This window comes from Electrophorus electricus, chromosome 4 (genome assembly GCF_041902795.1).
Source record: "Electrophorus electricus isolate QZ-2024a chromosome 4, ASM4190279v1, whole genome shotgun sequence".
Taxonomy (NCBI): Eukaryota; Metazoa; Chordata; class Actinopteri; order Gymnotiformes; family Gymnotidae; genus Electrophorus; species Electrophorus electricus.
Genome location: NC_137500.1, coordinates 11,100,970 through 11,115,000, shown reverse-complemented (window position 1 = coordinate 11,115,000; position 14,031 = coordinate 11,100,970). Strand labels below are relative to the sequence as shown.

The 14,031-nt window shown below is 39.5% G+C and overlaps 1 protein-coding gene across 9 annotated transcripts in view; it reads right to left on the bottom strand.

The window, feature by feature from the left end:
* The window catches only part of myrf (myelin regulatory factor), a 24,212-nt gene extending 11,111 nt beyond the window's left edge, over positions 1–13,101 (bottom strand). For 2 of the 9 annotated variants that reach the window (XM_081712365.1, XM_081712366.1), the window contains exons 1-7: positions 11,621–11,739; positions 3,112–3,202; positions 2,431–2,721; positions 1,691–1,752; positions 598–814; positions 282–382; positions 64–178 (exon numbers count right to left, since the gene is read on the bottom strand). In XM_081712365.1, the coding sequence (XP_081568491.1) occupies positions 64–178; positions 282–382; positions 598–814; positions 1,691–1,752; positions 2,431–2,721; positions 3,112–3,202; positions 11,621–11,675 (932 nt within the window). In that variant the 5' untranslated portion in view covers positions 11,676–11,739. Of the gene's footprint in view, positions 1–63; positions 179–281; positions 383–597; positions 815–1,690; positions 1,753–2,430; positions 2,722–3,111; positions 3,203–3,626; positions 4,036–6,736; positions 6,797–11,620; positions 11,740–12,231 lie in introns of those variants that run through there. The other 7 variants (XM_035523833.2, XM_035523838.2, XM_035523834.2 and 4 more) reach the window with 6 other exon arrangements.
* Between the last annotated feature and the right edge of the window lie 930 nt (positions 13,102–14,031).

Here is a 14,031-nt window from a genome sequence, read left to right as displayed (position 1 = left end):
TACTTCCCAAAGCACATATGAGGTCATGGTGTTACATTTTTAAAAAGCAGAAATATCACCAACATTTCTTTGCCACTAGCATCGTATAATGGGGTCCATTTGTTCTGCTGGTGTGGCTGCCATTTTATACACTGGTAATTTGGGTCCAAATATGAGCTCTCAGCATCTTGCATCAAACCTATAACACAACAGCCAAACAATACAACTTACACGTTGAATTACAAGTTTATAATAACACGTGGAAAGTTGGTTTATGCTTGTGTGGATATGAATATGTGTACCTGGCTCTTGTTTAATAATTCCACTGAGTATTTGAGCATTTAGACTGCTATTAGGAGAATCTGAGTGCTTCCTCTTCTTTGCTTGATGAACAGGAATACCACTACACACACACAAACACACACACACACACACACACACACACACACACACACACACACACACACAAGTGGTTAATTATTTAATTTCTTATTAACATACATATATTTTATAATGCAAGCAAACATTAAACTAATGTTTACAGTTCAATCCAGCACAACCAATGAAATTCTTTCATTTGTATGTCACTTTTATTTCCTCTGTGTCACTATTTCTCACTCTTGTGGGTGCTGTAACAGCTGATGGAGCATCTGACTCTGTGTCATGTCTCCACCCCCGCTGCTGGCTGGACCAACTGGGTACTGTGAGATCATGGGCTCTGGTTTCAGGTACATGTCCCTATGCATGCTGGTATAGTGCCCATGAGGGGGCAGGGGTGGCGGGCTGGTCATGTGACACATATTCTCAGGTGTCATTGTTCGGAGCATGTGTGAGTCTGTTGGAGGGAGAGAGACACATTAATATATGCTGGAAATTCATACAGTCTATGTTTTTTAATCTCTATATAAAATAGATGAATACTTTAAATTATGTTTACTCTCTGAAGTCATTTTTAACAGTTAAGCCATCAATTAAGTCTGAATCCAGACTTGGTATATTGCACTGTTAAAATGGATTTCTGCCAATCAGATTAAAATGTTCCACACCTTTCTCCTTGGTGGGAAAGACCAACACAGGTGTGTGGGGAGCAGCACAAATATGTTTGACTAGGTGGATTGTACATTTATATTACATAACCTAATTAATGAAGTAAAAAAAAAACACATTTAACATAATTTAAAAGATGAAAAAGTATATAAATACTAAATTTATGCAGCACAGTCCTGTCTCTTGCTCTGTGAAATCAACTCTATATTCAGACTATCAAATTTACACTTTGATCTCTCCTTCCCTCTCACTTATCTTTGTTCTTTATCTTCACAGAATGTTCTATGCAAATCAGATGAATATCTGTTATTTTATTGTAATCAATGTGATCAATCTGAGCAGGCAACTACCCTTCTTCTTTCATTGGTAATGTTACACCACAGCTGTTACACTGAGTTATGAATTTATTAGCTGCACCAATTTCATAGCTACACCAGTCCTTTATTATACCTGTATAATACCATTCCTTTTTTCATCAATTCGATGCAATCAAAATTAAGTGCAATCGAAATTAAGTAACTGGTAGCTATTTTTGCAAATTACAATAAAAATGCAAGCAGTGGTGGGATACACAGCTCACAATAGACTGTAATACTTGTTAGCCTAATAGACACAGCCTCTTTTAATGCTCTATAAGAAAATCCCTTCAGTAGATGGAACTTACCATTCACTTGTTGGGGGGAGTAGGGTTCGGAACTAGAGTCAGGTGGAGACTCTGGTAATGTTCTGTAATAAAAAAGAGCTTGTAAGGCACAAAGTTTTAGATATTTCAGGAGGATCTCTGAAATGTGCATTTTCCAGAGCAATAAAGTGGAAATCTAATAATAAATTTCATTGCTGTAACAACACCTGCTGGTCTCATTTTTTTTCCTATGTTTCAAAATCCAATTAATGATTGCGAAAATACATGTCATGCAAAGCCATAATTCATAACAGGTTATCAGCACAGATATCCATTTGTCTTATCCTTCACCGATTGCTCATGGTTGACTCCCTTCGTTCCCTGTCTATGATTTTTCTGAGTGTTGTTTGCTGAAGTTTAGGTCAGTTCATTTAGCAAATTAGGTGATTCATATTATAGGAGGCAGGGCCAGTAGAGTGAGCAACCACTGAGGTCTGGCTCTGTCATTGAAAAAGCTACACTTACTAATCCATATACATCAGAAATGCACTATTTCTCCATGGCAACACAGGAAACAACTAGGATACAAGCAAGCTTTTTTCATCATGTTTGCACAATCTATAGTCAGTAATCAGTGGAAACAAAGCCTCAAAATAACCTCTCTGTACTTGAGTGTGCTTATCTGTCTTTGTGTCATTGTTCTCCTTATTAACCATTGATTAAATCCCACGCTTTTGCTGTCAACCTCAATCTCCCTTTTATTCTCATTCTGTCTCTCTCACCCAGGGGCGTAGTGACCGCAGTGCTCTTGCTTGATGTGAGGCTGTGGGACCTGTTGATGATGCGGAGGGCCCTGGCTCTGCTGGCCCAGGCACGGGTGGTTGTGCCTGAGAAGGCTGAGCAGCGGTGGTGGAGGGTAGGGGTTCTGACAGGGTGGGGGCAGGGACTGGGCAGCACCCTGGCGGTGTGGAATGGGGGGGCTCACACCACACACCACCCCCCCAGATGAGGACGAGCTGGGCTGGGGGGAGGAGTAGTTAGGCCCCGGAGCGCTATGGACCTCTGAAAAACAGCTGCAAAGGAGTTTGAAAGAAACAATTTTAAACATGCCCACACAATCATTGTGAAAACAAGCCAAAAGATACTTCACGATGTGATGTCAAAGTAAATGAACACACACTATGTCAGCCATAGTGTGTGTTTATACAGGGGGTTTATAGCCTTGTACAAAAACATGTGTAAGGGCACTGTATGATTAAAGTGGATCATTTTTATGTGTCAGCCTACTTTATGTGTCCTTTCTCTTTCTCTCTCTCTCTCTCTCTCTCTCTCTCTCTCTCTCTCTCTCTCTCTTTCTCTCTCTCTCTCTCTCTTTGTTTGTGTGTATGTGTGTGTGTGTGTGTGTGTGTGTGTGTGTGTGTGTGTGCATGTGTCTGTGAATAAGCACTGCCTGAGTCTCTCACATGTCTGTGCTGTCGTCCTCTTTGCTGATATACTCCTCCAGTATACTGGTGTCAATGTTTGCTGGCTCCAAAGAGCTGTTAATATCATGACCTGTAGACGATAAGACAGGAGCCGGGAGAGGAAACATCGTCAAGCTATACATTTTCAACTATGTAAAATTAAAGATAATAATCTTGTGATTGTTAATTGTGATTATTCATACTCACTAATGGTGGCAGACAGAGAGCTAATTAAACATGTTTCCATTTAACAAGCTCTTGTTGGATATTACCTAATTTAGTCATTCTTGCCAAAGGACTGAAACTAATCATTTCTAATTAGGATTATTTAATAATTTAAAAAAATGAATGTGATCATTTTAATTATAGATTTTGCTTATTTAGAATAAGATTTTCTAAACTTTTTGTGTTCTATCTTTGTCCTGTGTTATGAGAATTGTCCAACCATATATGAACTTATAGCAGCATTTTGCCCAAGCTTAGTGGGGATAGGATGGCATAGATGGCTGAATCACCTGTATTGGATATGGGTGCTGCTGACTCTGTTGACCACAGTGTCATTGACAAAGTTAGACCTATGAACCTTCATGAACCTTATCATTGATGGTGCCTTGTTGATACTGTGCTCATGCCCTCTTCATTTTCTCTTACTGCTTTGGTTTAAAGAAAAACAATTGCTCTCCCTCTCATTCTCTCCTTCTACTGCCTCTACAAAATCTCCCCAAATCCCCAACACATGACACACAATTTCAACACACATTTTAAGTCTGTGGCTCACAAGTCAATCAAGCGATAAAACAGATGAAATATTCCCTATCCACATCATTTATGTCAGTTTCCCATTTATCAAAGATATGCAAAAATCAGCAAATAAAGAAATGTGAAACTCAAATGTGATCTTAACAGAAAATCCAAGGCAATGGGACAGCGATGGTGAGGGTGGTAGAGGAGTGATGGAGGAAGGGGGAAAGGGAGTGAGGTTAGGCAGAAGGTCAGGGGGAGGGATGGAGTGGGTGGGCAGGCATCCCCTAAACCCCAGCACTCTCTTCTCTGATAGATTAAGCTGCTACCCAGCTTGGTATGCAAAGAATTTCAGTGTTAGTGTTAGGAAAAGCCTCATTTTGTCTTTCTTTCTCTCTCCTTGCCCTCTCATCTTATGCCTTAAATGCAGTTTCACAAGTTATTCACCTTGTCTGGTCTGGGTCAAGGCTAAGATCCAAAGCCTGCATCTCCCCTCCCAACATCAGCATGTCATAACGACTCATATTCAACCAAAACCTTTCATATTCAATAAAAAACAACTAATTCAACCAAAAATGACCCAAACACAAAGTGGAAAGAAATGCGTTAAGAACAAGTGGAGCCATCATGGGCATTTGACAGCTGCTTATAGGTTATTCTTAGCTGCCTTCTCAGAAATTGCTTTTCTTCTGAAAATAATTAAAGTTCCCATACCGAAATAAGTAATGAGAATATAACGGAGAATGTGCACTGGGTAACAGCGCTAAACATATGCCAAGGGTTTGAGAGGGCAGGAGAGGGATGGCTGCTCGTTAATAAGACCCAGATGTTCACCCCAGCCAACAGTACTAGTAAATCTGGGCTGGCAGTACTGATAACGGAAGAAGCCAGTGAACTGGGGTGGGGTTGGGGGTGGGGAGTCCAGAAGAGGGTGGGGTGAAGGAGACAAAGAAAAAAAGGTGATTGGAAAGCAAAAAACTGAAAAAGAATCAAAATAATTAATTGGCAAACATCTATAGAGGATGATTAGCAAGAATGTTCTGAAAGAACACTGAGTATATGCAAAAACGAAATAATCAACTAATCTTGACACATGGAGTACCATTTAAAAATTATAACGTGAAAGGCTTTGATCAAATCAGTTAGTTATTAGTCACACCTTAACTCAAGCCGTCTCTGTACTTAAGAGTAAGCCAGCAAAAGTCTGGAGCTAAAGATATTTAATTAGTGTTTGAGTTAATGGGACTGTGTTCGGCTGAAGGGGGCTGTGTCCAGCTGTGGTGCTGTACAGACAGAGGTCTGATTGTGAATGTGGCCCTCATGCTGCGCATCCATATACACACACTCACAGACACACACACACACACACACACACACACACACACACACACACACACACACACACACACACACACACACACACACACACACACACACACACAGGCCTTTTCTCTGCTGGGCTGGAGGTTGACTGGGGGTGGGGAGCAGGACTCCACCTCAATGCTGGAGTTGTCTTCTGGATAACAACACAAGATAAATAGTAACAGAGCTGGTGTGTGTATGTGGGGGGGGAGGGGGTTGTATGTGTCTGTGTGTTTGAGGGTGTATGTGTGTGATGGGGAAAACTGAGATAGATCCTCATAAAACTCACTTAGAATAAATGGCTTTTGTATTGTCCGGCATAACTGTAAGTAAGTAATGTTATAACACTATGGTGGCCATGCCTGTTAACCTGAGGAGGAAAAACTCATTTAGTACTTTTACATTTCTACTATATTTACTGGTACATAGTCTGTTAAATCTTCCATAAATCAAGCATATTGCACTGCATTCATATGCCAGGGAGAGTAGATTGTGATGCTCCCCATAGACCTCATTATTCTTAGTCAACAACATACAAAGACATATATTCTTCCCCTCCACTCTATATAAATTCTCTTCCTTTACTCCCTCCTTCACTTCCTGTACACATCCACACTTCCCATAGCTCCTTGTTTCCATACTTTAACTGTCTCTATTTTTTGTTGTTGTTGTTTGTTGGTTTCATTCCATTTTGGATAATGTGGATAGTGTGGCTAGTGTGACTTATTCTGACTAAGCACACATCCCCTTTGCCCTCAAAAAGGCATTGAAAATGGGAGAATAAGCAAACAGCTGTGAAAGAAAATAATTGTGTGTGTGTGTGTGTGTGTGTGTGTGTGTGTGTGTGTGTGTGTGTGTGTGTGTGTGCTGTTTTACTCTCTGTGTACATTAACTATGATAGAAAGACAAGAACATTCTGACACTGTGGGTACATTATACTGATCTCCATGAGAAAATGTAGACAAGATCCAAACCTCAGTTTAAAAATTAAAATACAAAAAAGATTTCATGCTGGTTACTAAGGATAAGAAGAGACTCATCCTCTAAAGAAAACCTAAATGAATACACTATTACAGTGTGTGTGTGTGTGTGTGTGTGTGTGTGTGTGTGTGTGTGTGTGTGTGTGTGTGTATGCATATGAGTGTAAGTGTGTTAAATATTAAACTCTAATTCACACCTGACAACCAAACGATCGAGCAAAGTCCATACCATTATCAAACAGTAAACACTTAAAACTTCCCAGCATGCGATTTTTTCTTGGACACACACACACACACACACACACACACACACAAATAATAATAATGTGCACACTGGATACAGAAGTTTTTAATACACACTGTGAATCTAAGACAGTAGCAGAATCTTTCACATCAAACATGATTTTTCAAAAAGAAAATTGAAAATACTGCACCATCACTGATCTCCATTCTCATATGGTGCACAAAGAGAGTAAATTAAAACATCACAGAAAGAGAGAGAACATGAGACAGAGGATGGAGGAGTTACAAATCATTAGTACCTGCTTGTAGCCACAGCATAGCAAGGTCTTCTCAGTCACCACAGAACTAGAGCTGAAGATGAGCTGGCATGTGATTCACACACATGTGCACACACACAAACACACCCATACACACCCACGCACACCCATGCACACATCCACACTCATCACTCAAAAACATTTCACAGATCATTCCATGTCAGACATCATTGCTAGGATTTGAGGTTACATTCCTTTTTTTGTGTGTATTTGTGTGTGTGAGTGTGTGTGTGTGTTGTGTGTGTGTGTGTGTGTGCGTGTGCGCATGCATGCGTGTGTTTGTGTGTGTGTGTGTGCGCACGAGCGTGCATGTGTGTGTGTATTGTAATGGTGGATTATGTCCCAGTCATAAGACAGGGCTGTACCAGGCTACCCCACACATCTCCCACCAACACTGAGTCCACCAGACCTGAGCAGCTTACCTACACATAGACTGCAGGGGTGTGCATTAAAGGTTAAAGTGTAAGGGGAGGTACAAACATCAACCAACTGGACAGATGAAGAAACAATGGGAAAAGGTCTGAGAAAAAGAAGAAAAGAATGTATGAATGAGTTAGAGAATAAAAGAAGGAGTATACAAGAAATGACCCAATTACTCCAAGAGCCACATTTTATACATCACGACCGCCAACCTCTCATTCCTCATGCTCAGTCCAGTGCCTCTGAATATGCTCAGACTCAGCTCAGGTTAGTAGTTATGGCAAACAACATATGATTATGATTTCAGCCCCTCTACACCCTACATCTGTAGGAGACCCTCTCTTCCTGAAAAACATCAACAACAAAAAAAACATGTTCTAAGCTAATCACTATATAATAGCCCTAATGACAGAATTAACTACTCTATTGAGCTGCATGTAAGGAAATGTCATTAGAGCATAAACTTGATTAGGGTACATAGGTGAACATATGCTAAAGCAAAACAAACAGCAAACATGAAGACAGTAGTAGTACCACCTGAAAACATGAAGTCAGCACCCACTGTTTTCAGACTAACACGGGCTGGTTGCAAGTTATATGCATGGCTGGTCAAAAACAATGCATTCCAGTGATGGCACTACACTGTTAGAGGAGCAGGAGAACGTGAAGCTGCTGTAGCCGCCAGCCCTGCTGAGTCTGCTTACCACCGCCCCCCATCCCTGGCAGCCACCTGCGCCCTCACTCCAGCAGCACACCATGACTTATCAGGACAGGGTGAAAGCCCATAAACTAAGAGGTTTAAGTTCTTCCATAAAAGTGGCCCTATTAATGCAGGACAGACTCATGCAAGAGATTCTTGACCCCTTGCAAAGCTGCTGTTAAACCATTTCAGACAGACTGAGGAGTGGACTGCATAAGTACAAATCACAGCTGGTAACTGGAAAGCTGTCTTGGAATTTGGCATGTTGAGATATTAGAAATGAAGGATATATGTGGTTCTTTGCTGCTGACATTTCCATGATTGCATGTGCTAAATCATTTTTGGTAGGTCCACACAGAAATATAGTTGTAGAGTTACCAATGTTGCCTAACCTTAGAACTGGCCCTGCCACTGGAGATATCGTTATTTCAGTGCTTCAAAATGAAGTCAGAAAGCACTCTCTCTGTGAAGGACGAACAGTCCAGTTGGGCTCCAGGCAGAGTGTTGACGAGGTGATTCTCTCCAGACTAATGTTAAACAGTGATATAAAGCACACAGATGGGCCCCCATCCAAAACATTGACTCCCACACTGCACTGTTGACTGATCTACTCTGCTATCGTTTCATACTCCATGCTGTATGTTTGCTCCTTTGCTCCTGCATGTGTGTTTTCAGATAGTGTGTGTTTTAGTTAGTGTTTGTGTTTCAGTAGTGTGTATAAATACGTCTGGATTTTGCATGAATGTGTGCACGAATATGTTTGTGTGTGTTTTCATAGCTACATGCATACGTATGTTTATGTGTGTTTGAGTCTGTTATCTATCGCCCTCACATTGTCTGCACACTGTCACTCTAATGGAGTCTGACCGAGGCAAGGACTAAAAAGCCAAAGTGGATAGAGAGAAAACCATTACTCTCACCTCGTTCTGTTTCTCAAAGGTCACCAAGGAATGCCAGGAATGGCCCAGTCCATTAGGGTGAGAGTATACATAACCCAATAAGCCTCTTAAAATCACTCTTTACTGAGATGTGAATGCATCATGTATTCTCGGCAAGGTGCATTCATCCAGTGTGCAAGACAAAGGATTTGTTGCTACATATATAAGTAAAAGTTAGCACTCTACTAGAGCACAAAATGATTATACGTTTGACTTTCATATGTTCTCTCCTCTTATTATTTGTGGCTACTTGCCTAGTTGCATCATTCGGCAGGTACTGTTTGTATTTTAAGTGTAGAGTCACCAGACAGATACCTGCTAAAGTGGACCATAAAGTGATTCTACACACCTCACCAACTAAACTCAATATCAAGTCAGTCCTTCCAAAAGTACTGACTCCATTATAATAATTTTGTCCTGTCTCTAGAAATGCCTATTCATATAACTTATTTTCACTGTTTGTTTATCATGTGTCTAGTTTTCAATTAAGCAATGAAAGGATTCAGTGAAGAATAATTTTGTTGGGAATCAAGTCTGGATCTAAGCCTCATTAGGCGAGTAAATAAAATAATCAATACAACTGATTACATAAGTATTATATGAAGCACATGCAAAGAATAAATTGTGAAAATAATATGAACACAGTGACTGGAGTAGAGAATCTTTGTGAAAGGACATATAAACATATTTTCAAGATATGTATATATACCTTACAATAAGTTAGTCTAACAACAGATACATGTAATTATCAAAATTGCTATATGGATTTCCAAAGTTTTAAAAGCTAAAATATTTGGTATGCTCCACATAGGAACCCAGGCTACTATTAGTATCCAAGTGTGGAGTTTAATGATGACACATCTATAATATTTCTGACTTATTATTAGGTCTTCTTACTAGTCAGAACAATTGAGCTGGTTTTGACCACTTGAAAGTCAAGTTAAACATTTGGATTCTGAAAAGTTCTAAAGTCTTTAAATTGAGTTTTAAAAGTAATTGAACAACTAAACATTTATTTTAAGCCTGTAATCAAGCTTCATTTCAAACACTTGAAGGATTCTATAACTGGATAAAGTTATGAGAATGTTTTTAATGACTTGATTTGTTCAAAAGTAATTAAAAACAGTCTAATAACTTTGCTCAGTGGTATGATTGTGATCTCTCACACTGAGTGAAATGAGATGGAGACTCTTTCAGCTAGGGGTCACATCAGTTTTATCAACAAATGGCCTTTCACCTCTTCTTTTGTCCTTTGTGTGCTGGAACACCACAATGGCTGTCCTGAGTTCTTTCCAATAACACTAGCCCACTCTCCAAACACACACACACACACACACACACAAGCACATTCATGAATATGGAAAACATACTGTAGCTTTAAAAAAGGCCAGGAAAACTTTCTATCTCAGGAAAATTAGGTGAGTCTGCAAATATGACGTGGCTTGCAAGCACCTGAGTTCCATAAACCAAAAAAATGACATCACAAGAGATGTGATTATATAAATGACATAGTGTATCTCTCCATTAGCCAGACCATATTACTTTGTTTGGTCATTTTCAACGTGAAGCATAAGACGCAATCCCTTTACTGGCAAAGTTCTACCCTAAAACCTTAACATACTGTACACAGATAAATGACAAACCATGACAAGTCAGGAAATTGACTAATACAAAATAATTATATTGTATTCAGTGAATTTTTGTTATGTCGTCACACATTGGAAAAACTTAAAACATACAATCCCAGCTACTGAAGGCAGAAAAACCCAATTTGCTGAATGGCTTTTCTTTTTTTCTTTTTTTTTTGGTAACATACACAAATACAAAAATGAACTTGGCTAAGGCCATTATTAAAGTAATTGCTTTCCAAAAACTGTCAGAATAAACCAAATAGATATTACAATACACTTGACAACACAGCCAACACAGCACTGTGCTGGAGACATATGCAGAATCCCTGCTGGACCTCCAGAGATTGCCATTGGGCTGTAGCAGAGTCCAGAATCAGCGCATCTCTCTCACTCCCAATGGAGGAATGTAAACACATGAAATTCCTGTTAAAGTCAAGAGCAGCACTTGACAGCAGTGAACCCCAGAGCCAGTGCAAGTCAACGATGTTTACACTAGTTCACTGTCAAAAAGCCCCCTGCCACACCTGCACTCTGAGCACATCACCTCTGGGAGAGCTCCTAAATCTAACCAGAAGCCTAATATCACATCATTCCCTTTATCTGAACACATGGTAGTAAGATTTATCTGTATGTTGCAGTCAAGGGTTAAAACAATGGAGTAGTCTGTATTTACTGCCCCCCCACCCCCCAGCAAAAAAAAGAGTGGGAGAAGAGCTAGAAGCTGGGATGAGTTGCAGGTCCAACTGAAAAGTGCCCTTAGTGCCTTATTCACAACATCATCATCTTTATACTTATTACACTAACAATTGTGCCTTAATTGAAAGGGTATATGACTCACAATAGCATAGAGGTTTAGTGGTGTATACTCACATGCTATGATGTTAAGTAGCCATAGTATTTAAAAACATGAAAGGAAGAAGCTAAGTACTATATCGATAATTTAGATGTCCTCCATAACTAGTGGCTGATTTTAAATATCTCTGTCCATTATTCTGTTAGAATCTATTCCTTTAAAACATTAAATACAAATCTCTCACCTTATGCCCTGGCCTCACACACACCATTTATCTTTTTTTGAGTGTGAATTCCTATACCATAACGTTCTCTTCTACCTTTTATGATCCCTCTCTCCAAACATTTCTCTATTTCTGCTACCCATCTCTGCTCTAACCTTTACCTTTGGCTTTATCCTTCCAAGAATACATCCACCCTAACCTTTTCCTGGCTTTCATCTCCTTTGGCTATTTTTTAGTGTCCAAATCCAGTCCCCCCAAATCCCCCCATGACACATCCAGCACCAGCCACCCAATAATAACCCACACACTCACTAACTTCCAAACACCCCTAGCCTCCTAGTAGCAACCCCCTCCACCACTTTAATGTCAGCAGAGTCTGAGAGTCAATGGCCCTGATTTCAAGTTGCAATATGAAGAGTCTAACAGAAATGCAAAAACAAAAACATTGATAATCAATATCATGATTTATAGCATGCCCAATTAGAATATAACTAAAACTATTTATCCTCAAACGAGGGTCTAGAACATCTTGACCTTTTGTAGCCTACATGAAAAAAACATTCATTTGTTTCAGAGGAAAATCAAACAATCAAGTAGACCTAATATGAAAATACCTATGACAATAACGAAAATATTAAAGCGTCAAATGAGTTTAATCCTTATGAGATCAATTAAGATACAATTCCCCCTTTGTATCTTATACCCCCGTATATCTTAAACACTATTTTGTGCATTTTAAAAAATGTAGCGCGTATCAATGGACACCTCTTACCTTCAAAAAATCTCTGCAAGGCTTCCGTTTCATCAACCACCGTTTCATCCATCCTAATGTGTCCCAATTAAAAACTCCATGTACGGTTCCCTCCGGCCCGTGGAAGCGGCGGGGGTCGGCAATGGCTCAAACATTCATCCGTCTACAGTCTCTATCCCTCAGGGACAGTTAACTGAGAAATCCCTTAAGTGAAATAACACCTTCTCTATTCAAGATCGTTTCCCTTATAATCAGCTGTTTAATTATGTACAGTGTTTTCCCCAAATATAAAGCAGCCGACTTCTCTGTAACGTCCTCAGAACAGCAGGTTAACTTCAGTGTCGAGATGTCAGGTGTACATATTCCAGTTGTTCCAAAAGCCTAATGTCATTAAAACGTCATTTATAGAAATTGTTTTCTCAGTCAAGCAACTAAAAAATAACCTTTAGAATAGTTTTTCATTATATAATTATTCATGGAGTATTCTGATACGTAAGAATCCCGTCTTAAGTAATTTGCGTCACGTACCTACAACTCGCTTGCTCCCTCGTGCTAGACTTTGTGAGCGCACTCTAGGCTGTAACTTGATGGCCCCTCAAAGGAACATCACGGAAGCAACGAGGATGCGCGGAGTAGGCGAGACAGAAGCATTAGAATCCAGTTTTGACAGGGACTCACAGTGACTTAAAATCGCTGCGTCGAATTTCCCCTGAAAGCCCAATGTAAAGATTTTTCAGAACTTTGCGACGTGAATAGGTCGAACATGGATCAGTATCTACTAGCCTAAATTCATCATTAGCTTCCTGGTTAACATTGTTTTTAATAAACAAAAAAGTTGCCGACTGGCAGATACAAATTATGATACACATTAGGTATTCCATGACTAAAATATGTATTAATCCATATTAAATTTAGTGTACTTTGGTTCCGTTTTACTGCCTTTTAAAAATCGTATATCCCAATATTCCCTTGGCTGAGCTAGTGTTGTGTGCTCTAGGGCTTCCCCAAATCTACGGCTTATATTGGTCATAAAAACGCAGCACAGTTAAACAATAGAGTAATCTTAAAATCCCTTTGTCACTATACCTACATTTTTATGTCTGTACAAAATGTTAATCTTTTTAGCACACAGTATTAGTTTTTGTTCTTATGATAATCTTTAATTTACAGTTCCCTGTGCACTGTGTACACTGCATTTGTGTAACGATTACAACACCAATAATAATGATGAATGATAAAAACATTTATTATTATTATTATTATTATCATTATACAGACAGGAGAATGTGTACACTATCAAAGCATATCAGTTGAAGACTGTAGCATACCATTTCACTGTGAGTTATATGACGATGTATGTGACAAATAAACCAAACTTGAACATACTGACAATGTATATTTCTTGTTCTGTATATTTGATTGTGAATCTAACATAGTTTGGTGAGAAATTATGAATGGATGAGGTGTAATGCCTGCTGTGAATACTGTATGAGCTGAATTATCTGTTTCTCCTCTCTTTATCTGCAACCTCTTCATGCACAATAGTGCTGTGTGCCTATTCTCCCCACCTCACCCCCCATGAGATGCTGTTTTGTTGTCTTTATCCTCACAGCTGGAGCATCTCTCTTTCTCTCTCTCTCTTTCTTTCTGTCTCTCTCTCTCTCTCTCTCTCCTTCCTCTGTTTGACCTGAACAACACACTTGTTCTTTCCTTGACACAGTGTAGATTGTTTCAAAGAACGCATGCAAGAGAACGAGAAACAGAGGCCTTAGAGGACAGTAAAACAGCTGGCCATTTTAATGCACTTCATCTGTGTGTGTG